This window comes from Chiloscyllium punctatum, chromosome 32 (genome assembly GCF_047496795.1).
Source record: "Chiloscyllium punctatum isolate Juve2018m chromosome 32, sChiPun1.3, whole genome shotgun sequence".
Classification (NCBI taxonomy): domain Eukaryota; kingdom Metazoa; phylum Chordata; class Chondrichthyes; order Orectolobiformes; family Hemiscylliidae; genus Chiloscyllium; species Chiloscyllium punctatum.
Window position 1 is genome coordinate 30988076 of NC_092770.1, and position 25225 is coordinate 31013300.

The window sequence follows — 25225 nt, forward strand, 5'->3', positions numbered from 1 at the left end:
GTATGTCACCTTCATCAACCCCACCAAGGCATTTGACCTGGTCAGCAGAAACGGCCTTTTCAAGGTACTCCTGAAGACCGGCTGCCCACTGAAACTGTGAGCATGATCGAATCCTTCCACAGTAACATGAAGGGGACAGTGCAGTTCAACGGCAGCTCCTCTGAGCCCTTCGACATCCGCAGTGGCGTCTCCTCGCTCCCACACTCTTTGGGATTTTTTTGCTGTGCTCCTGAAACATGCCTTTGGCACGGTGACGGTGGGGATCTACCTCCACACTAGATCAGACGGCAGGTTCTTCAACCTGACTCGCCTCAGAGCCAAGACAAAAGGATGTGCGGCATTCATCAGGGCCACGCTGTTTGCTGATGATGCTGCAGCTGCAACACACACCCAGTGGGAACTCCAGTCACCAATAGATCGCCTCTTTCACACTTGCAAAGATTTCGGGCTGACTATCAGTCTGAAGAAGATGAGCATCCTAGAACAGGACACAGAGATACCACTGGTCATCACCATCGATGACTACAAACTCACTGTCATTCATCAGTTTATGTACCTTGGCTCTATCATCACTGATGGCCTTTCCTTGGACACAGATCAACAACAGGATCGGGAAAACAGCCTCAACTCTTGCTCACCTCATCACTCAAGTACAGACAAATCCCAAGCTGACAGTGAAGACAAAAATATCAGTTTACAATGCCTCATCATAAGCACACAGCTGTACAGCAGTGAAACGTGGACTACGTATACTGGACAGGAGAGAAGACTGAATACCTTCCACTTGCCGTATCCTGGGCATACCCTGACAAGACAGAGTGTCCAATGCAGCGGTCCTATCTCGCACTGACCTTCCCAGCACCTACGCTCTGCTCAGGCAGTGGAGACTGCACTGGCTGGGCCACATCCGCCACATGGAGGATGGCCGCATCCCAAAGGATATCCTCTACGGAGAGCTCGCATCCAGGAAGAGACCCTCTGGGCATCCCCAGCTGCGCTACAAGGCCGTCTGCAAGAGGGACATGAAGGTGCTTGATATTGCTATGGAGCTCTGGGAACGGCTTACAGCTGACTGCACAAGATGGAGAAGAACCCTGAACCAACACCTCAAAACAGGGGAAAGAAGCTGATGAACGCTGCAGCAGACAAGCGGGCACCAAGGAAGGAGGGCAGCAGCTCGAGCAGATCAGCGACCACATACAGATGTGACCTCTGCGACCGGGACTGTCACTCCAGCATTGTCTCTTCAATCACAAGGGACGTTGCTTCAGGGAAGCAGAAAGCTAGAAGAATGAGGATGCAACCCATGGTCAGCCATGACTGAAAGGGGCCTCACATCACCACCCTCTGCACGAGGACTTTTCTCCCCTTCTCAGTCATAACCAGCCTGCCCTTTATCCTGAGACTATCATTCCCGCTTACTCCCTATCTCACTGTTCTGCACTCCCCAACAAGAACAACCAACCTCTCAACAATTAATCAAGTCCTGTCAGAATTTGATATGTTGTAATGCGGTCATCCCTAAAATGTCGGTTAATCACTTCCCACAGGAAGATGATCTCAATCAGGAATCAGTCTTGAAATCATTCCCCCTGAAATTATGTATATCTTTAGGTAGGAGCCCACAATCCTACAACATTCTCCCAGTGTGCTCTCTCTCACCATGCACGGTTTCCTTACTCTTGTATTCCAGCTCACTTATAATAAAGGTTACAATACATTTCACCTACTGCATTGTTAGCCAGCTATGATTTGGAGACTGGGGCAACCAAGTCCCTTTGATTGTAACTCCATTGGACTGTTGGTAGGTCATTCAACCAACGAACCCATTCTGACTTCCCTTCACAGATGCTGCCAGACCTGCTGAGCTTTTCCAACAACTTCTGTTTTTTATCAATGAACCTGTCCCTGGTTTTGGATTGTCTGTTATATTTTTTGTTTGCTAACCCTCAGAAGCCCTCATCATATTTAAGAAGAATTTACTGATGATACCAAGGTATACAAGGCTGTGCGTCACGTGCTGGAAAATGGGTTAAATGGAAAATAATTGGGTGATTGTTTTCATCTGGAACAGGTTCAATGGGCTGAAGGGCCATTTTTGTTTCAGTAAACCTTCATGGCTCTATGAACATGGCTTTTATACTCCTGTTTTATGAAAACACAAACTTTGTTTTTAGTTTTGCAGGTTCAGCCACAAATATTAACCTGAGATTCTCTCTGGAGCTGTCTGACCCACTCCGAGTCTCCATGACCTGCTTTATTCCTCTTATTGTTTCCTGTTTCATGTTTTGAATTCGTTGGCATATTCAGTTCTTTTTATTAATTTGAAACAATCTTATTTACTGAATGAAAATAATCACAATTCAAAAAAATGACTTAATTGTTAATTTATTTACTGGAGAGATGAAGAGGACCTTTGTATTAGTAGTTTAGAAGAATTAAACTTGCATTTATATTGCACTCTTCATATGTCTGAATATCCAGAAAATATTGACCAGCAATAACATATTCTTGATGTGTGATGTGGAGGTGCCAGTGTTGGACTGAGATGGACAAAGGCAGAAATCACACGACACCAGATTACAGTCCAACAGGTTTATATGGAATCACAAGCTTTCGGAGCGCTGGTCCCCACTTCATCTGACAAAGGAGCAGCGATCCAAAAGCTTGTGATTTCAAATAAACCTGTTGGACTATAATCCGGTGTCATGTGACTTCGGATTTTGCAATTTAGGAAATGAGGCACCCAGTTTTACATAGATAGTATATTCAAGGTTGTTAGTCCTTTTATTTTAGGAGAAATATTATTTCACTGGAGGCAGTTCATTGAAGGTTCACTTGGATGATTCCTGTGATGGAGGGATTGTCTTATGAGCAAAGGTCACACAGGTTGGGACTCGACTCACTGGAGTTTAGAGGAATGAGAGGTGACCTCAGTGAAATATGTTGGATTCTTAAGGGGCTTGACCGGGTCAATGCTGAGAGGGTGTTTCTCCTCATGGGAGAGTCCAGGACCAGAGGGCACAGTATCGGAATAAAGGGGCACCAATTTAAGACGGAGATGAGGAGGAATTTCTTCTCTCAGATGGTTGTGAGTCTTTGGAACTCCTTCCCACAGAGAGCTGTGGGAACGGAATCTTTGTCTGTATTTAAGGCTGAGATAGATTCTTAATAAGTCAGGGAGTTAAAGGTAATGGGAAAAAGAGCAGGAAAGTGAATGTGCAGACTGTTGGATCAGCCATGATCCAATTGAACAGTGGAGCAGGCTCGAGGGGCTGAATGGCCTACTCCTGTGGCTATTTCTTATAGTATTATGGAAATAGCCAGACTTAATCAGTAAGAAAATGAAGAGTTATTGGGAAAAGGTTGGACAACGAATTGAGGAATATTGGATTAACCATGATCTTATTGAATGGTGAATTGGATTTGATGGACTGAACGGCCTAAATCTGTTCCCACATCATGTGTTTTTTATGATCTTTAGTCATAGCAATCAAAATATCAGGCCACATGTTGATTGAAAAGAGTTGTTGGCCATGACATCAGGGGGAGCTCCACTGTAACATTGTGCAACAGGAGCTTTTACATCCACTTGAGATGGACCCATGGCACCGCTGACAGAACAGCTCTCCCTCTGCACTGCACCAGAGTGCCAGCCAGTCTGCTCAGATCTCTAGAGTTGGGCGAAGCCCACAAGTTTCTGATGTGAAGGTGGCAGGTGGCTATGCAGTAAACCAGGGATCACACCATGGGAAAGATGTTCCAGGCTGCCCTGAGAATATTTTCCCCAGGCTGACAGCATCGAGGGCATTCAGGAAGAGGTCAGGCAAGAATTTCATGAGGAAACCAAATTGGTGGCATCAGTGGAGAGCTATGTGATCTGAGATCAGTTGGACCAAAATGATGTTCCTTGCTTTTTCACATTCCTATGTAACCGAAGGTTTGATTGTAGGTTTTAATCATTTTATAAATGTGTATTTAATGTGAATATGATTAATGTGAATATACGTATGGATTATATCTGTTGGTAAAATAAAGACCTAATTTGTTTTCAGAACAAAAAGAGGATGGCTCAGCAAATGGTGCAGGTTAGTGTACTACTGGTGGTTCATTGGCTGAACTTATTAATGATCAGTGTTAATGTTCACAGTTGCACGAGACTGGATTCCCTGTGGATCATTCCTTTCAGATTGGTTTAAACTAACTGGAGTCACTCTCTGCAGCATATGATGTCAGTATTTTTCTGTCACTCCTTTGCTTGTCCTTCTAATGTGTCTTTAAACCCCGCAGCAAGCAGCTCACCTTGATCTGGTGGAAATCAAGTCGTGCTCACCAACCAAATGAATGAGACATTAGTTGCACTGAATGCACCTTGCATCGTGTCTAAGTATACACCCACTTTATTTTTCTCTGGCAGGTTAATTTAAGATTTGTGGACTTGCTGTATCATGGTTTTGACTTCATGTTGCAAGTCAGAGCCCAGAAGCTCAATTTTAACCCAATGGAAATCGAGCTTAAATTGAGCCCCAGTAACCAGAAAGCATGGGTGAAATCATGGAGTGAGAGACAATTTCTTCAGGGCAGGAACAATTTGGATGTGTTTCCTCACAGGGAGTTGAGTTGAAATTGAGGGATTTTTTTTAATCCTTGATGCTCTAGGGCTAGCTGAGTTTGTTTCATAGATTTCTAACATCACCTTCTGATTGTGATTCAAGACTTATAGAGAATCAAGTTCTGTTTCCAGCAAGTTCTGTTGGAGTGGATCACACTGAATTGCATGGCAATTGAATATTTTTTCTGTCATCTACCTGGATAGGTTGTGGTTACAATTAAATCCCTTTACAAAGGAGTGCCAGTTCCCATCCACTGACACCCCCAGTCCTAATGGAGCGGCACATTAAACTCAGAATGGGAGCCTGATCTGTGACTAGACAACATTGAATGAGATTCTACTGCGAGGTAGTCAGGGAATCACTCCTGATCCATGCTGATGTGAAGCAGTAACCACTTCACATCCACTCCAAACTTACAAAGTGAAGAATGTGGTGTACTTTGGGTTGAATCTAACTTTTTTACGCACCTCCTCAGTCAAGGAGACTCCAATTTAGATTAAGGCATTTGCTAATTGTAAGGCAACCAAATTAGCTACAGGAGGTTTGAAACACTCCTTCAGGAAACATGTACAATTCCCCAAGATGCACACAGATAATCTTTGGCTGTTCTCATGCCAAATGGCTTTCTGCTGATGGATGTTGATAATTGCTGTTTGTCATGGCCATGAATGTGACCTTGTGATTGGAGTGTCAGTAGGTACAGCTGCTATTCTGCCCTGTCCGCACACGTTCCCTCTTCACTCCCTGGGAAGGTGATGGAGGGACGTTCCATCGAGGCATCTGAGACACTGTTAGATTGAATCAAATCAATGTTCAGGGTTACAGAGGAAAAGGCAGGAGAACAGTAATAAGTCATAATAATCATTTGGAGAACTAGTGAAGGCACAATAACCGTAACAATTCTGTGATTTACTGCAGCCTGTGTTCAGCTGGGAAGTGGCTCATGTGTTAATCCCTCTGTGGCAATGCATTGTTTTGGAGTTGAATGATAGTTTAAACTTGTCTCCAAGAAACACTAGCCTTGAGTGTCATTCTTTTTGAATATTGAGAGTGCTCATTGTTGCATGTTGATTGATATGATCTGTGTGCGTTTTCATGTCTGTGAATATGTATACGTCTATGAACATGTGCATGTCTGTGGATGTGGATACTGGGTGGATGTGGGTATTGTATTCTGTGTCCCTGTGTTTGTGTGTCATGTTAACTTTCCAAGAGCTTCTCCATGTCTTCAGAACATGGACCTGTTGCTGAGAAAAATGAAGATGAACCAACAAAAGCAGCAGCATCAACAACAGGAGGTTAGAGCACAGCCTGATTCCATGTCTGTATGTGTGGGTGTGTCACATCCTAGCTGATGTCATGGCATTAACCAATAACTAGTGTGATTAACTCATGCCGAGCAAAGATGACTGTTATTTACTTATTTTCTCTATTGAATTGAACATGTTCACCATCTTATTCACAGTTTATTTCAACCAGATTTGTAGTAGTTGCTTGTTTCATCCATCTCATCCAAAGAATTGCTAAGTTTACACCTGGTGCTGAAACACAAGTTATCTGATCAATATCTGCTGTCAGATTCTCAGCTTTGCACTCAACAAAAAGTGACCTAGAGTGACCGATGAGCAGCAATAATTTGTACGTGAAATACGTTGAACTGGTGAATCATTTGGCTTACTTTGACAAAGCTTCATCAATGCAGTTAATAACGACCAAGGGAAAGACAAAAGACCAATATCTATAAGCTGCAGACTCAGGAGCTCGCTAAAGTGGATGCCTCCTCTGACTACAACACGCAAGCAGGGATGGAGGGCTGAAGATTTACCGCTGGATGCCATGCCAAGGAGAGTGAATGTTTGATGAGGGGTCTTCTGAGGGAGATTGAATCTGAGGGACCAGCAGAATGTCACGGGGAGTCCCATAAATTGTTGATAAAGGTTGCAGTTGTGGAAAGTGAGACCCTGATACAATGAGGATTGGATGAACACTGAAGAATTTGCTCTCATAACTTGATTCATGATAAAGTAAACCAGCCTCCACATGGAGGAATTGTTGGTCATGGGCTTTACACATTGAATGTTCTAGTGATAAACCTGTCTCTGGTATACAAATGGACTTTTCTACTGACTGACAAGACTCTGTAATAGTCTCACAGTGACTAGGTATGAACACCTTGGATTTAGGGATAAAAGGTTAGGAGGGGATTAAGTTTTTCCAAACATCCAAACATCACAAAGAATACACAGCACCAGGTTATAGTCCAACAGGTTTAATTGGAAGCACACTAGCTTTCGGAGGTCGCTCCTTCATCAATTAACCTGTTGGACTATAACCTGGTGTTGTGTGATTTTTAACTTTGTACACCCCAGTCCAACACTAGCATCTCCAAATCATCACAAAGAATGATATCAAAACACAGAAAAATAAATTAGGTATCACATCCCATTACAAAGCATCAATTGTAAATGGGAAGGTGAAAGTTTCTTTCAAAGCTTAAATTATCACATAGAATTAAGAGTGTAGAACAAGGCCATTTGGTCCATCTCATCCATTCTGGTGTGATATTATAATTTGAGTGGGGCATTGTTATAGTGTGGGAGATATAAAACAGACGGTTGGGGGAATATTGGATGACAACTGATCGGATAGGAGTTAGCTCTTTTGCAAAGGTTTGATAGTAGGACTGTTGGGGCTGAATTTTCTCACAGGCACCTGGAACTTACTCATCATCAGCAGTGTTTGCGAGGTTTGCAAGATACAGTCCAGTCTTTAGGTGCGTCTGCATTCACCAATTTCTGAAAGATGATTGGTGGAACAGGGAGATGGCAGGGCCAGTCTAAAGGTCTGAGGACTGTCTGGCCACTGCTCCTCTGGGAGAGATTGAGTGCTGTTGGAAACCCTGTGGACACCTCAAAATGGAGGAACTCAAGAAAGGCTTCAAATAAGTTTGCGAAAACACAGGCCAGAACTCTGAGAGGGCCCAAAGTGAAGAGGGATGTTAATAGTATGCTTATTGTATTGTAAGATACACCAATGAAACTGTTTAACTAAGTATTTAGAGCACTTATAGTGACCACTGGTATAGAGGGGTGGCTGGTAGGAAACAGACATACTAAATGCTTCAGTCTGTCAGTAAATCCATTATTGAGAAAAGTGTCTAGTGTTATAGTTCACTCACTGTTTTGGGATTGATATAACAGGGGTGTATTTCCAAAAGAATGCCAACAATAGTGAGCTTCTTTGAGCATCATGGCTTCCTCTGATTACCCTCTGACCTCCTGCTGAGAGATTGCCTCAGAACCATTTCTGGGCTCCTGACGGAGTGAGGGGCTAGGGATAGGGCATGTGAAGCTGGAAAGTTTCCAGTAACATCAGAAAACTGCCTCTGATCAAGGCATCAATCCTGCTGTTTGGCCATCTGTCTCTCTCTCTCTCTCTCTCTCTCTCTCTCGGGCGTGCTCAGTTCCAGTGGCACATTGACCCCAGGATGCTCACTCATAAATGGGACTCCATCAAAGAGGGTTGTCCCAGCCCCATCCTTCTCCAAATTCACCTCAATAGAACCAGGAGGACTCCCCTTAATACCAAGGAACAAACTCTCCATTATTAACCACTTAGGCCCAGCTTCTGATTATCATCCTGCAGCAATCAAATATAACCATAACAGGGAGGCGCGTTTGTTTGTGACTTGACTTGAGTTTGATTGGTAGATTCATGGACTTGAGTTGATTTTGATTGGCAGATTCACAATGCGGACCAAAGTCTGGAAGCAATAGAACCTCATGTAATATCTACATTAGAAAAACAGTCATTCTGTTAGTCTATGTCATGTTTTATGTAATCCCCATTTCATTTTCATCCATCAATCCTCATGTGTGTGGCCTGTTGTATCAACCTCTGTATATTATTCAAGAGCCTTTATTCAATTTTTGCTGTATCTGTGTACTGTGTGTTTGCAGAGAGACAGGCAGAAAACTCAGCAAGTACTCCCCAATCAGGTAACATTTCCAGATTGTCAGAGAGAGAGAAAGTGAGAATGAAAGGGAGAGAGAGGGGAAAAGCATATGTGTGCGAGAGAGAGGCAGAGTATATGAGAGAATGTAATAAGGAGACAGAGATTGAGAGGAGAGAGGAAAAGACAAATGAAAGGGTGAGAACAGTGTACATGGGAGAGAGTGAGAAGGAGAGAAATTGAGAGAAAGAGAGTAAGTTAGAAAGAGGAGTGTACATGTGTGTGAGACAGAAAGAGGAGTGTACATGTGTGTGAGACAGAAAGAGATGGAGTGTATGTTTGAGAGGCAATGAGAGGGAGAGAGATTGAGAGAAAGAGAGAATGAAAGGGATAGAGAGTGAAAGAGTGTGTGTGAGGAAAAGAGAGAATGAGAGGAGAAACTGAGTGTGAGAGAGACAATGAAATAGAGAGATGTGTGTTAGAGAGAGACAGAGTGTGAATGAAAGAGAGTGAGAGAGATTGAAAGAGAAAGAAAGAAAAGGAGAGTGAAAAAGTGCAGGAGAGAAAGGAGAGTGAAAGAGAGTGAGCGTGAGATAGTCTGACAGTGAGTTATTAGATTTTAATGAGGCATTTTCCTTTAAAGGGTCTATCCATTAAAAAGACTCTATTTAATCTGAATTCAGTGACCATATTGACCTGGTTTGTGTTTTCCCAAAGATAATTGTTTTCTTTTAGCAGAAGAAGTACCTACCCTCCAACTGCCTCCTGAGAACCAGGGTAAGTATGTCTATCAGGACTCAAACCCTTATTGACAGATCCTGGTCTCAAAATTAACTAAAGGAGAAAACAGAAAGGCTGATTCAAAAAGTCCTGCCTTAATTTCAAGACATGACCTGAGAAACAAACTGCTTTTTCATTTCTGATTTAATTTTCCAAAGTAGTGCACTCACCAAAGGCTATAGGTGAATGCAGCAGTTAGTCAATACAATGGTAAAGCCAGCATAATCCCACTGGTGGATTAATCTAAGGGTCACTATGCCTCAGGTGAGGGGAGAGGTTGAGGAAGTAGATTTATCGTGGTAGCCTCAGCTAGTGTGGGAATTAAACCCATGCTGTGGGCATCACTCCATAGGGCAAGCCAGTTGTCTAGCCAACTGAACTAACCAGCCCCAACTAGGCAATGCTAAAGTAACCCTATTCATCTGGCCCAAACCCTATCATGACTAACTTGTTACCAACAAGAATCTGCAGGGTCCCAGTTTCTGAATCTCAAAGCCACAGGAGCGAGGTGTAGGTACTCATGGGAAGGACAGAGACAACTTCACAAGCAAAACAACACCTTACACATAATGAGTTTTTGAATAAATGTTGTTCGGGTGAAGAATGCATATTTAATGATGTAAAATATGTTGTAAGCTGATATCTTGGAGTCCCACATTGTAAAACTGCACTCAATACACATTATACCCACATAAACACATTTACTCTCATAGTTACACCCTAGTGCACTCATTCTTTATGTCACCTTCTCTCTTAGTCTCTCTCTGTCTCTATTTTACACGCTTATCCTCACTCTCTCAAACACTCTCTCACACATCCACTCTCAAGCATTCATTCTCACTCTCCCTCAGTCTCTCATTCTTTCTCATATACTCACCATTTCTCAGATACTCTCAGACATTCTCACTCTCTCTCACTCATTCATTTTTCTGAGTCTGTCCACACTTTCTTTCACATGTGCACTCTGCCTTATTCTCTCTCTCCCTCTTTCGCTTTCCCTCATTCTCAGGTCTCATTCTCCCTCTTGTTCTCTCTGATTCTCTGTCTCTCATTCTCTCTCTCACCCTTACACTTTACCTCATTAATTGTCTCTCATTTTCTCTCTCTCATCCTCCCTCTCTGTCTCTCACTCTCATTCTCTCTCTCACCTTTCACTCTCTATCTTTCTCCCTCTCCGTCTTTCACTCTGTCTTTCACACAAACTCTCCAGCACTCTCTCACACATGCTTTCCCACATGTACACACATTATCCACTTACACACTTGCAAACACATGGGATCAACTTTAAAATCAACAGGGCTCCCATGATGCATTCACACGATCCTGTCCAGTCACGCCAGGCACAGCCTCCTTTATATGCCCCATTCTGTGCCAATGTCAACTCTTCTGGGGCAAGACTTGAACCTATTTGTCCACTGTCAGGGTATTCAGAGACGCTTACACTTAAACTGGCTCAAACTCAGTTGTAAACAGGCTCTGAAAGAGATTGTAACTTCAGACTGGTTGCCTCTCTCTCTCTTTGTGTCAGAGCTGAACCTGAGGCAGAATATAACTATAAGTCTTGTGGTCAGATCCCTATCAAACAATTTAAGGTAATTCCGTGCTAACGCCCAGGTGTCTCTGATCCTGACAGACAAATAATGCAGTCCAAACTGGTCACGCAAACGGAAAGAGAGTGGGGAAGTGTTTCAGACTGGCTCTGAATAGCTGTGAGGGTCACATTCCAGGACCTGGTCAAGAGTTTAAATACAGAAGAGAGTTTTCCGAGCTTGGGGACAATGTGCACCTGTGACGTTCTTTCTCTGATACAATGTGAGAAAGACCAGTCCTTGAATGATTCACTGCTAGCGTACAGCTGATCGCTTTCATTTCTATATCACCATTTGTGACCTCATACGTTCCAAGGCTCTTCACAGTTAACTAAGTGCCTTCAAAGCAGTTACAATCATAGTCTGAGAATCACAGCAACCAATCTGTACACAGTAAGCTCCCAAAATTAAAAAAAATTCATGATAATTTTGTTTTAGTAATGTTGGTTAAGGAATAAATGTTGTAAATTAGGGCAATCTCCCTGACTGCTCTTCATAATAGTGGCCTTGGGATGGCGACCGCGGGATGGTGACCGTGGGATAGTGACCATGGGATAACGACTGTAGGATGGTGACCATGGGATAGTGACCACAGGATGGTGACCATGGGATGGTGACCATGGAACGGTGACCATGAGATAGTAACCGTGGGATGCTGACCGTGGGATGGTGACCATGGGATAGTGACCATGGGATAGTGACCACGGGTCAGTGATCATGGGATAGTGACCATGGAATGGTGACCGTGGGATGGTGACCATGGGACGGTGACCATGGGACGGTAACCATGGGACAGTGACCAACAGATAGTGACCATGGGATAGTGACCACGGGATGGTGGCTGTGGGATGGTGACCATGGGATGGTGACCATGGGATGGTGGCCATGGAATGGTGACCATGGGATAGTGACCATGGGATGGTGGCTATGGGATGGTGACCATGGGATAGTGACCATGGGATAGTGACCATGGGATGGTGGCTATGGGATGGTGACCATGTGATTTTTATTCTCTAAATGAAAGAGCAGAAGGCAAGGCCTCGGTTTCATGACTCGTCCAAAGTTATACTGTAGCTGTACACAGCAATGGTGAGACCACATCTGGAATGGTGTGCACATTCACATCTGGAATTGTAGATACATTCACATCTGGAATTGTATATACATTCACATCTGGAATGGTGTGCACAATCACATCTGGAATTGTATATACATTCACATCTGGAATTGTATATACATTCACATCTGGAATGGTGTGCACAATCACATCTGGAATGGTGTGTACATTCTCATCTGGAATTGTATGTACATTCACATCTGGAATTGTATATACATTCACATCTGGAATGGTGTGCACAATCACATCTGGAATTGTATATACATTCACATCTGGAATGGTGTGCACAATCACATCTGGAATGGTGTGTACATTCTCATCTGGAATTGTATGTACATTCACATCTGGAATGGGATGTGAGACCATATTTAGTTGTCTTCTTTGAAAAATGGCAGCTATTATTGCAACTCCGACAAGGTTAACTTGATTTATTCGCAGGATGAGGGGCTAGTGAAGAAAGGTTTAACTGTTCGAGTCCATACCCTTTAAAAAATGAGAGGTTCCTGCTAAATTCTTACTGAAAGTGTTAAGATCTTGTGGGGACTAGAGAGAGTGTGGTTACCAGGACAATATTTTCTGTTGTGCAGGAGATTTAAGCAATGTTTGAGAAGAAGAATTTCCCTTTTTAGATGGAGATTAGAAAACTTGTTGTCCTCTTAGATGATCATTAATGTGCAGAATTGTCTTCCCCAGAGAGCAGTGGAGACAAGTCATTCAATCTATTCAAGGCTGCATTAGGTTCTTGAGACAATGGAGTCAGTGATTACAGAGGAGCAGATAGGAACATGGATTTGAGACCAGCAGCAGATCAGCCATGATCTTATTGAATAGGAGAGTACGCTCAAAGGGCCGAATGGCCTCCTCCTGCTCCTCTGAAAATAGCCCCACTGACAGTACAGCTTTCCCTCAGTACTGCATTGCAGATGCCTGCTGAGGTCTCTGGAGTAGAGGCTTGACCTGTAACTTGGACTCAGTGATAATGGTGGTACCTACTCCCCCTCCCCCACCCCCTGACAGTGCCCCCCACTGTCCCCCTCCCCCACCCCCTGACAGTGCCCCCCACTGTCCCCCTCCCCACCCCCCGACAGTGCCCCCCACTGTCCCCCTCCCCACCCCCTGACAGTGCCCCCCACTGTCCCCCTCCCCCACCCCCTGACATTGCTCCCCAATCCCCCTCCCCCACCCACTGACAGTGCTCCCCACTCCCCCTCCCCCACCCCCCTGACAGTGCCCCCCACTGTCCCTCTCCCCACCCCCTGACAGTGTCCCCCACTGTCCCCCTCCTCCACTCCCTGACAGTGCTCCCCACTCCCCCTCCCCTACCCCCTTACAGTGCTCCCCACTCCCCCTCCCACACCCCCTTACAGTGCTCCATATTGCCCTCGCAGCCTCTTACGGTGCATGACTGACTGGAGGGCTAAGCTACTCAATGCTGTCGGGTGGTAAGATGGACTTATATGTTTCTGAGTGACTTTCAGACACTTTTACTCTAGGGATTTAAAGAATAATGCCAGTGGGAATTGGCAGAGCTATAGGACGTAGATGTTAGTGACTGGTTCAAAATATATGCCCGTCTCTAGTTGCCCTTTGAGAGGTTGGGGGTGAGCTGCCTTCTTGAACCGCTGCAGTCCACGTGCTGTAGGTAGACCCACAATGCCCTGAAGGAGGGAATTCCAGGATTTTGACCCAGTGACGCTAAGTGGTGATGATATATTTCCAAGGCAGGATGATGAGTGGCTTGGAGGGAAACTTGCAGGGGGTGGCAAAGAGTGTGGATTGGGGAGTTGCAGTGCACCTCACAATGGGCCCAAATTCGGAGGAGTGATCAATTGTTGTCTGGCAAAATACAGCAGCCTCAATCTCATCTGTTCTCCGCTGATCCTGGAGACTGAGGGGCCGAAGCATTCTTGGGGCAGCAATGGAGCACCTGATGTCAGGAGAAGAATGACTGGGCTGCTCTCTAGCTCAGAATCCAGACAGCTCACTGAAGATGCAACTCTAACGAAGGACACAAAAAGAAAACGAGAAAGATTAAATGGCCCAAACACTGACTGAACCTAATTGTGTTTGTGGACAAGTTGAGGGATGAAGCAATTCCCCATAGAAATGTGGATGGCTAACTGGAAAACTCTCTGGCCCAGTGGTATCACCCCTGTATTGTTAACTTAGAGATCCACGTAATGTACTGGTGACCTGGGTTCGACTCCTGTCTCAGCAGATGGTGGAATTTGAATTTTATAAAAATCATGAAGATGGAAGTATTGACAATTGTTGAAAAAAGCCCATCTGGATCACTAATGCACTTTAGGGAAGGAAACTGCCATCCTTACCTGGCCTGGCCTACATGTGACTCCAGACCCAAAGGAATGTGGTTGATTCTTAACTGCCCTCTGCTTAATTAGGGATGGGCAATTAGTTCAGGTTCAGTCCGGGTCACCCACATCCCATGAATAAATAAATGGTTCAGTGACTGGATGAGCTAGATGGGCTGAGTGTCCTCGGTGACCCACAGGCCACTCTGTGGGAAGGTCCATTTCCAAATGTAAGAATTGATGGGTGTTGTGCTGATACTGGATGAATATCTGCTCTGGTGTTCTGAGATTGCTGGCATTGACATCATTGGGGTGTCACTTTATAACTACTGTATACAGAGAGAAAAAGGCAAGTAACATTTCTACCCCTTGAGATCTCCTCTGGCATTTACTTTGATGCTGCCACTTGTTCCCTGTTACAAATGGAATAAAAGTTTGTATTTATATAGCACTTTTTGTAACCACTGGACATCTCAAAGTGATTTACAATCAATGAAACATATTTGTAGTGGCAGTCATTGTTGTAACAGAGATAGTCAGTGGGAGGGAGTGGGAGCCAATCTGTGCATAGCAACTCCCTCCAACAGCAACGTGATCTAAGACATCTGTTTTTGATTGGTACTGGGGGTGAATATTGGCCAGGTCACTGGGTTATATGTTCCAGATCATCTTCAAAACAGTTCCATGGGCTCCTCCTCCATCCACCTGAGAGTAGAGGCAGGGCCTCAGTGTAATATTTCTCCAAAAGGTGGCACCTCTCTCAATACTGGGCAGCAGTCAGTGACCTGTATGGTCAGGCCCGGGAGTGAGCTGTCATACTCCGAGGGAGTGTTTTATTCACTGAGCCACAGCTGACAGCTTGCTCTTTCTCCTCTGGTGTATCTCTCTCTTTTGTTACTTCATGCTCAGGGCATAGCCATTGTTGGCAAGGCCGCCATTTATTGGTCATCCCTAGTTGCCCTGAATTCTCTGGAGCAGTGCCTTGCTAAGCCAGTTCAGAGGGCAAGTAAGAATCAACAATGATGGCATCACATGGGATTACATATGGCACAAGAAGAGTCCATTTGGCCCAGCTAGTCTATGCTACTTCTTCTTCAACTCAGCCCATGCCCATCTTTCCTCATTTGAGTCTGCCATATAATTCTCTACCCCTTCTCCTTCATATACTTGTCTAATTACCATTTAAATACATTGATAGTATTTATGACAAATATCCCTGTGGGTGGGAGTTCCATATTCTCACCTGTCTTTGGGTGAATATGTTTCTGCTGAATTCCCTGTTGGATTTCTTAGTAATTGTCTTAGTGATGGCCTTTAGTTAACCCTCCTCCCCACAAAGGGTACTATTCTCTCTGCATCCGGTCCATCAAAACCTTCCATCATGTAAAAGACCCCTGTTAGATCAGCCCTCTGTTAGATCAGGTGAAAGTTAGGAATGCAGGTGCTGGAGATTAGAGTCAAGACTGTGGTGCTGGAAAAGCACAGCAGGCCAGGCAACATCCAAGGAGCAGGAGAACCAACGTTTTGGGCATAAGCCCTTCATCATTTTGCCCAAAATGTTGATTATCCTAGATTAGATCACCCCTCCATTAGACCATCCCCTCCATTAGACCACCCCTCCATTAGACCACCCCTCCATTAGATCACCCCTCCATTAGATCACCCCTCCATTAAATAATCCCTATGTTAGATCACCCCTCTGGTGGACACCCCTCAGGTAGATCACCCCTCTGTTAGATCACCGTCCATTAGATCACCCCTCTGTTAGATCACCATCCATTAGATCACCCCTCCATTAGATCACCCCTCCATTAGATCACCTCTCGGCCTCCTTATTCCAGGAAAAGAGAGCCTCTGCCTGTCAAACCGTTCCTGATGCATAAACCCAGCCATTTCTGGCATCGTCATGGTAACTCCTCCCTGCTTCCTCTCTGTAGCTCTATGTCTTTTTAATAATCTGGCTGTTTAACAAATGGGTAAGGATTGTTTTCAGAAAGCTTTGTTGTTTCAATAATCTGACATCTACATTAAGAACTTGTTGAAAAAGCTCAGCAAGTTTGGCAGCATGCCTGGAGACAGAAATCAGAATAAACATTTCAGGATTGGTGCATAGATTGCATCCCCCCAACTTAATTTTGAAGAGGACTGGTCTCCTGGCCAATATTTGTCCCTCAAAGAACATTATAGACACCTAGTGTTCTGAGGAGGAGTGCTCTCAGATTCAAAGTGTTGGTCCTGTGTCTTTTTCCACATACATGGCCAGACCTGCTGAACTTCTCCAGCACTCTCTGCTTTGTTTTCTCATTATTCATTATTAAATGCAGATTCTCTGGCCTTTATCTCGTTGCTGGTGCTTTGGATCTTGCTGTGCACAAATTGACTGCACCATGTAAACTACAACAGTGGAGGCAGTGTAAAATAATTAGGTTGTTGTGAAATGCTTTGGGGAAAAGTGAGGAAATCGAAGCTGCTCTACAAATGCAAGCCTGTTTTTGCCAATAAACAATTAGTGATAATTAGTAAGCATGCAACACATTCCCAATTTTCTTTATTGTTACTTTGAGATATGAGTATCACTGTCAAGGTTAGCATTTATTTCCTAGTGTTGGTTCCCCAGAGGTCTTTGTGGAGTGTTAATACCTTGATAGGTTTGTTAAACCCTACAAGAGAGTGCGTAAAAGTCAGTAATGCATTCAGTCTCATTCCTAATATGTTAACAACTAAAAGAAAGCTCTCTGTAGCTGAGAATTGAATTGGAGGTGGGCTGTCTGTGTCTCCTATAGATTGTATCAGTATCTGTCAGGTTCCAAAAATAAAGAGAAATTCAGAGTGCAGTATAAATGAGATACTGCCACCTCTCAACCTAGGGACATGGGCAGCATGATGGCTCAGTGGTTAGCACTGCTGCCTCACAGTGACAGGGACCTGGGTTCAATTCTACCCTGGGGGTACTATCTGTGTGGGGTTTGCATGTTTTCTGTGTGTCTGTATGGATTTGATCTGGCTTCCACCCATAATCCAAAGATGTGCAGGTTAGGTAGATTCTGGATTAGTGGTGCTGGAAGAGCACAGCAGTTCAGGCAGCATCCAAGGAGCTTTGAAATCGACGTTTCGGGCAAAAGCCCTTCATCAGGAATAAAGGTAGATTAGGTAGATTGACCATGCTTAATTGCCCATAGTGTCCAGGGATAAGTTAGCTAGCTGGATTAGCCATGGGAATTATGGGGATAGGGTGTGTCTGGGTGGGATGCTCTTCAAAGGATTGGTACAGACAGACTTAATGGGCCGAATGGCCTGTAGGGCTTCTATGGCAACCAGTTCCTGCAGAGAGGACAAAACAGGCAAGAAATAGAGTGTGGAAATAAAGATGTCTTATTATTTGCTTACTAGGTTCTGTCTGGTTCTGAAGTTTTGGATATTTTAATCAACTTATTCAGAGACCTCTGCTGCAAATAGGACTTGAACCTGGGCCTCCTAGCTGACAGGCAGGGATACTACCATTGCGTCAAAAGGGCCCCTAGACCACCATTTGTAACCAGGCCCTATTGGCATATTGTGATACACCTCTGGAGCAGGTGAGATTTGAACCTAGGCCCTCTGGCTCAGAGGTGAGGACACTACCACTGTCCCACAGTTCATACTGCCAGAAAGAAAATTATTCCCTTCCAAATAGGGGTTGCCAACTTTCTAGGTTTGGCTGGGAGTCTTGAGAATTTAAAGGTTAATTGCCAGGAAATTGCTGGGACAACAAAACTCACAATTTAAAAAAAACTTGTATATTGTTTATACTTTTTTGGGCACTTTCTTTCATCAATTATGAAGCAAGTGGATGGATAAACAAATGGATGATAATGGAATAGTGTAGGTTCGATGGGCTTCAGATTGGTTTCTCAGGTCTGCGCAACATCATGAACCAAAAGGTCTATCTTGGGATGTAACGTTCTATGTTCCATGTCCTATGTTCAAATCAGAGAAAACGGTGTGAATAGGGGAAGCTGAAGTAAACACAGAAAATTCTGGAAGAAGTTCCCAAGGGAGGCTGTTTGCTTTGCTCTCCCAGTGGGGAGGTGGATGGGGCATCCCAAAGAGCCAACTGAATGGGCATGAAGTGGGCACAGGGTGGTTCATGTGATGAAACCTCCAGGATCATGTCCAACCCAGAGTTAGCAACCGTTTGTCTAACCCATGTGAATGTTGGAATTTCCTGTGTAACTCCAATGCTCGCTTTGACCATTCCCTGTTTTCAAAACAGATGAAAAGCCTTCCGATGCCGCACTGGCCAGGAAAGACTCGGGTATGTCTGCTTCTGAACTACTTGACACGGCACCTTCACTGCATTGTCAATGAGCACATCGATGTATTCAAAATTTCTCAGTTATTTGATTCCCACCATTTCCTCCATTGCTGTTAATGGAGGAAGGGCAGATGTGGCATAAGGGCTGCGAGTTGTGCTGGTGCTGACAGAGTCCCTCACTGAGACTTTAGTAAGACCTGGAAACCTGTCTGGGCGGGTGGCGAAGGTCTAGGTTAGGGTAAAATTTCTGCGGTCCCACGCTACCATTGGTGAGTTTAACCTGAGAGGCCACCACACCATGGGAGAGGGACAAGGCTGAGAAAATGGCGACTGTGGAGAAGGTTGATGAGGGCACGGGAGGGAGTTGTCCGTTGCTGTGTTGGAGTTCAGGATCCCAGGTTTCCAGCTCCTGACCCTACTTGGGATCCTGACCTCCAGTTTGTGAAGCCCTTATCCACAGCCCCCTGCTACCTCTTCCACCATCTCTCTTCCTGAAACATTTGTCAATGTGCCGTGAAGTGACAAACAAACAAATTGTATAACCTCAGTGAAGAATCCCTTGCTTTGTTTTTGGGATAACCGAATGCAACGATATCTGTGTTGACAATTGCTGTATGATTGGTGTCGTGCGAACATCCAACACCTCATTCAGGGTGCTATAACATAACATGATATGGTCCTCTTTCAAACTCATTCCCTTCAACCACAATCCCATAAGTGTCACAGTCCATAACCAACATTACCCTGAATGCAACAACTTGAAATCATGTCCTATCCTAAAGCTAACCTGTGTTTAACACCATGGTTTGAGGAGTTCAGAGTGAAGGAAACAGGCAGGACTATCTCTGCACTGAGTCCATGAACAAAATTCTGATCTGTGCCTTTTGCTTTTGTTTTCCTGGATGGACAGTGTGGTCCTGTGGAGAAGCAGCTACTGAGGAACTTGCTAAACTTGATGATTCTACACGGTCAACCCTCTTCATTGAGAAACCTCAGAATGGGACTGTCACTGTCGGTGAGTTTCTGAGATCTCAGGTTTTCAATCAGTAGTAAAAAACTCTGGGAGAGGAATCGTGTACCACAATGGAATCGACAGAGAGAGACGCTGTCCAAAAGCAGACATTGTTTTGCTCTTACCAGATGTTGTATTCTTGTTATTTGTTGCAGTTACTTTATTAATCCTTTCAGCGCTGTTCTGGGTATGCCGTTCAACGGCCAAAGCCCTAGTAACACAATCCCTGAGCTTATCCAATTTTTTTCATCAAATTTCTGCATTTTTCTACTGAATGAGCAGCATGTTGAATACTTGACTTTTACTGTGATCAGTTACAATGTTAATTCTCCTGCAATTTCTCTCAAGCCCTCAGATTTGCCCCATATCCCTAAATATCGTTAACTGCCAAAAAATCTATCAATCTCTGTCTGTCTTGAAAATTCCAGGTGACCTCCCCACCCCAGCATCCAGAGCCTTAAAAGGGAGAAAATTCTGGATTTCTGTGAAAATAATGCTTCCTTAAGTACAGTCCTTAGATGGTTTGGCTCTCATGTTATGATTGGCCCTTCCTATTCCTTGTTTGCCCTTGCCCTAATGAATCATCGATAGCAGCACCCTCTCTGATTCTTTGCCCAAGTGTCCAATAATAGCCTGAGTCTAAGTAGCGAGATTCTGTATAAATATATTGAAGGGTGTCACAGTGAAAGTTGCCTCTCCCTTTATCAGAATCCATTCGTTGAACATAAACCAGGGGCAAGGATTCCTGGCCAATTGTCCCCTCTGTAAGACAGTGGCCATTGAAATCCCCCATAAACACAAGACATTCAGTGCGATCATCAAACTGAGCTTAGAATGGAATGTTCTTTGTTGTCGGTGCTCAGCTGTTCACGGTGCTAATGAGTTCAGATGCTGAAGAGCAGGTCATTGCCAATGAACTACTGACTTATACTACCATGGAGAAAGGTGGTTTTCCAAGCTTGCCTTTTTAATCATGCTGCTAATGCCCTTTTAAAGGTGAGGACATCACTTTTGTGGCAAAAATTGAAGCCAAGGACCTTTTGCGTAAGCCGAATTGCAAGTGGTTCAAGGGGAAATGGCTGGATCTTGCAAGCAAAGCAGGGAAGCACTTGCAGCTGAAGGAATCCTTTGACAGAATCACCAGGGTAAGCAACACCTACTCTTCTGCTAGCTTTGTTTTGTTAACCTCTCATCAAGCTCTTGCTGCCTGGTTCCAACTAGTGGAGCAAATGATCTAAAAGCACTGACCTGGAACTGCCAAAGCTACACTTCAGGTTTCGGTGTCTCTCATTGGATGGCAGGTGCTCCTGCTTGGTCAGTCAGTGATGTGGGAGCAAGTTCCACCGCAGAGTCATAGAGAGGGTGGACAGTGAGAGATTTTTTCCTCAGATGGTGATGGCTAGCACAAGTGGACAGAGCTTTAAATTGAAGATACAGGACAGATGTCAGAGGTAGTTTCTTTACTCAGAGAGTAGTAGGGGCATGGAACTTGCTGCCTGCAACAGTAGTACACTCACCAACTTTAAGGGCATTTAAATGGATAGACATATGGATGAAAATGGAATAGTGTAGATTAGATGGGCTTCAACTGGTTTTACAGGTTGGCACAACATCGAGGGCCGAAGGGCCTGTACTGCGCTGTAATGTTCTATGTTCTATGTTCTGCATACAGCACGGAAACAGACCTTTCGGTCCAACTCGTCCATGCCCACCAGATATCCTAACTTAATATAGTCCCATTTGCCAGCACTTGGCCCATATTCCTCCAAACCATTCCTATTCATATACCCATCCAGATGCCTTTTAAATGCTGTAATTGTACCAGTCTCCACCACTTCCTCTGGCAGCTCATTCCATATACTGCTTCAAAGTCTAGGCTGATGCTCCCAACGTACACCAGGGGATTACTGGAGTAGTGGGGGTAATGCCCTTAATTAAGCTGTTAAACCAAGGCTCTCTCTCTATTTCTCTTTTACTCCATCTTCCTACACCTTCAACCCTATCTTCCACATATCTCATAGCCTTGACTTGGTTATGTTTGTTTCCTTTGCACTGGAAAAGCACAGCAGGTCAGGCAGCATCCAAGGAGCAGGAGAATTCTTCAAGATTCCTGAAGAAGGGCTTATGCCTGAAACGTCGATTCTCCTGCTCCTTGGATGCTGCCTGATCTGCTGTGCTTTTCCAGCAACACATTTTCAGCTCTGATCTCCAGCATCTGCAGTCCTCACTTTCTCCTTTGCCCTGAGTAGAGAGGGCAGATTCACTCCCATTGCACACTTTAGTTTACACCCTTTTCATGGCACTTTTTTTTATTTCTGAATAATTAACACCATCTTTGTCTTTTGCACTGGGTCCCTATACCAGCTGTTCCCTTCACCCCTCCTCCCCATTTGTCAGAAGTATAAGAACCTATTTTCAAACCTCTTTCAAATTCTGAAGAAGGGTCATACCAAACCCAAAAGTGTTAACTCTGTTTCTCTCTCCACAGATGCTGCCAGACCTGCTGAGTTTCTCCAGCTGTTTTATTTCAGTTTTCCAGCATCCACTGTATTTTGCTGACAGTCTCTCTGTCCCCTTATTGGTGGCCTTAAAAGGTTCCATTATTTTGATGAAAGACAGGAGTGTGCTCTCTAATGTCCTCTAAATCTTTATCCTTCAACAAGCACGGCCAAAACAGTTACTTGGTCATCATCACTGTACAGTTCATAAGATAGAGTCATAGAGATGTACAGCATGGACACAGACCACTTTATCCAATTTGTCCATCTAAATCAGATATTCAAAATTAATCTAGTCCCATTTACTAGCAATTGGCCCATATCCCTCTAAACCCTTCCTATTCATATACCCATCCAGGTGCCTTTTAAATGTTGTAATTGTACCAGCCTCCACCACTTCCTCTGGCAGCTCATTCCATACACACACCACCCTCTGCAGGAAAATGTTGCCCCTTAGGTCCCTTTTAAACTTTCCCCTCTCACCCTAAACCTCTGTCCTCTAGTTCTGGATTCCCCCACTTCAAGGAAAAGACCTTGTCAATTTACCCTATCCAAGCCCCTCATGATTTTATAAACCTCAATTAAGCCACCCCCTCAGTCTCTAGGAAATCAGCCCGAGTCTATTCAGCCTCTCCCTATAGCTCAAACCCTCCAACCCTGGCAACATCCTTGTAAATGTTTTCCAAATCTGTTCAAGTTTCACAACAAACTTCCTAGAGCAAGGAGACCAGATTGAATGCAGTGTTCCAAAAGTGGCCTAACCAATGTCCTGTATAGCAGCAAAATGACCTCCCAACTCCTATACTCAATGCACCAACCAATAAAGGCAACCAATAAAGTGGGGGTCACTGCATGTGTTTTCCAAACCTAATAGCCCTTAAACTGAAAGTCTTACTCAGCCATTTCAAAGAGTCAATCGCATTGCAAGTTTGAAGTTGGGTTGGGAAGATGGCTGCAGGGTGGGCTGGGATCTGTGGAGGGCGGGTGATTGCAGAGGGGAGACAGATGGGGAGAGGGCCCACAGCTGCTGGACCCCCCCTGCGCCACTCCCCCCTCTCAAGTGTTGAGATTTCCTTGGCCCCATTACCCTTCAAATCCCTGGCTTCTGGACCCTCAGTCTGTCAATATCACTCCCCCGTGCCTCCACCCATGCCTCCCATCCTCACTGAAACCCCCAGTTCGAAACATCGCACGTGCTCAGTTATGTATCTGATGTCACATGTAATGTCGATGTGATTGGTCAAGCATATTTTATGTAAACCCCTGCTGACTGTGTCTGGTCCTTCATTGTTTTCCAAGTGCTCAGCTACTGAATCTTTTATAATAACAGTAGCATCCTCCCCTTATCGAGGTCAGGCTGACTGGTGTATAACTCCCAGCTCTCTCTCTGCCTCTCTTTTTAAATAGAAGGGTTACCATCCTGGAGGGTTACCGACCCTCCAGGATCTCCAAGGGGATTGTGCAACTTGACTTTCAGATTGCGGAGTGCTTGGGTTTGTTGTGCACATAGGTTTTATAACAGCGAGGTGCTGTCATAAAACTTCACTGAAATCTCCCCTGCGTTATAAGCCACACCTCAATGTTACATTTCTGGAGCTAGGTGTCATGATGTGATGACAGATTATCAGAATACACCAGCTGGAGAGGATTGATCAGAGCATCCTGCCTACCTTAACCACCTCCCTACCCCTCTCCTCTCGCAATCTGCCACCAATTGTCGGCATCGTAACTGATGTGATCCAGCAATGATGTTCATCGTCCTGCTCTCTCCAAGGATAGTCCATCTGTGTTGTGGCAATGATGGCCTTTATCTCAGAGCCTCTGCTGGGCCTTCAACAGCACTTGACCTTGCTGGTTTGCTGACCAAGCCATCCGCAGCAAGATTCCCAGGGAACCTCCTGAGATGGAAAAGGAAAGGGAAAGTTGCCATAGTCCCAAAGAACCATCATGGCTGATCTCTCTTTCTTAGCTCATTGGGCACGGCGAGTAAGATGCATGATTGGATGACTCACTCCTTCTCTCCCTCCAATGGAATTTGGACTGGAATCTAAACGGGATGGACCAGATTCTGCCAAATTTCCAGATCCCGTACTTCCAACTCATTCTACCCTCACACCCCAACCACTTCCCCCAGCCAAGCCTGGCACTCATAATGTAACCAAGTGGGTGGGTGGGTGCCAGGGAATAATGAGACTATGTTAACTCAGTGACGGCCAAAGTGAAATTGTAGATCATCTTCGAGTCTGGTCCATGCAGTTGCCTCAAGCCCTGTGGGAATCCAAGGATTCTAATTGTGTTTCATACTTGTACAGCACAGTATTCAAGAGGTCGTACCTTTAGCTATTTACAGCACTTCTCTATTTTCCAAATAATCTCCAGCCTGGCTCATGTTGTTGTGTATTATTCTCAGCTGTTGATATGACAGACCATAAAAGGGTCTTGGGAATTATTTTACCAAGGGACAAATTGCAGACATACTGGACTATTTATAAATGAGCTCTGGTTCTGGTATCATTGACCAGTTCCTTTCCACGCACATTGTAAAATATGTTCCCATTTTCATCTTGTAAACGCTATTCTTTTTTAAACAAAATCTTGATTTGTTTCACCAAACCTACTCACCGGTTAAATCTTTCAACATGGGAGTAGAAACGTGCCTTTCAGTCATACCAGCCTGTTTCACCATTCAGTTCAATAACAACTCCACACCGGTATCATCTCCTCGAGTTCTTATAGCACAGAGAAAGACCCTTCGGCCCATTGTGCCTATGCCAGTCATCAATCACCATTTGAATCCATTTTCCAGCACTTGGCCCAAAGCTGTGTGCTGTGATGCTTCAAGTGATTATCTCTGTACTTCTTCCTTGTCTGAAGGTTTCTGCCTCAGTGTTACCTGCCTGAAGTCTTTCTACTTCAGTAATCTGTTCCAATGATTTCTCCAATTTTCCCTTAAAAGGTGCAATGACCTCTGTTATGGTCACTGTTTCCTAGGTTATCTTTTACCCTGACATCACATATTGAATCTGACTCATTACATGTCACCAGACCCAAGACAGCC

The 25225-nt window shown here is 44.5% G+C and overlaps 1 protein-coding gene across 11 annotated transcripts in view; it reads left to right on the plus strand.

Moving 5' to 3' along the window:
- The window catches only part of mybpc1 (myosin binding protein C1), a 146370-nt gene that overhangs the window by 43757 nt on the left and 77388 nt on the right, over positions 1 to 25225 (plus strand). For 3 of the 11 annotated variants that reach the window (XM_072551998.1, XM_072551993.1, XM_072551995.1), the window contains exons 4-10: positions 4056 to 4088; positions 5846 to 5911; positions 8573 to 8611; positions 9301 to 9342; positions 18616 to 18657; positions 19568 to 19672; positions 20666 to 20814. In XM_072551998.1, coding sequence (XP_072408099.1) covers positions 4056 to 4088; positions 5846 to 5911; positions 8573 to 8611; positions 9301 to 9342; positions 18616 to 18657; positions 19568 to 19672; positions 20666 to 20814 — 476 coding nt within the window. Of the gene's footprint in view, positions 1 to 4055; positions 4089 to 5845; positions 5912 to 8572; positions 8612 to 9300; positions 9343 to 18612; positions 18658 to 19567; positions 19673 to 20665; positions 20815 to 25225 lie in introns of all 11 variants that reach the window. The other 8 variants (XM_072551994.1, XM_072551996.1, XM_072551997.1 and 5 more) reach the window with 8 other exon arrangements.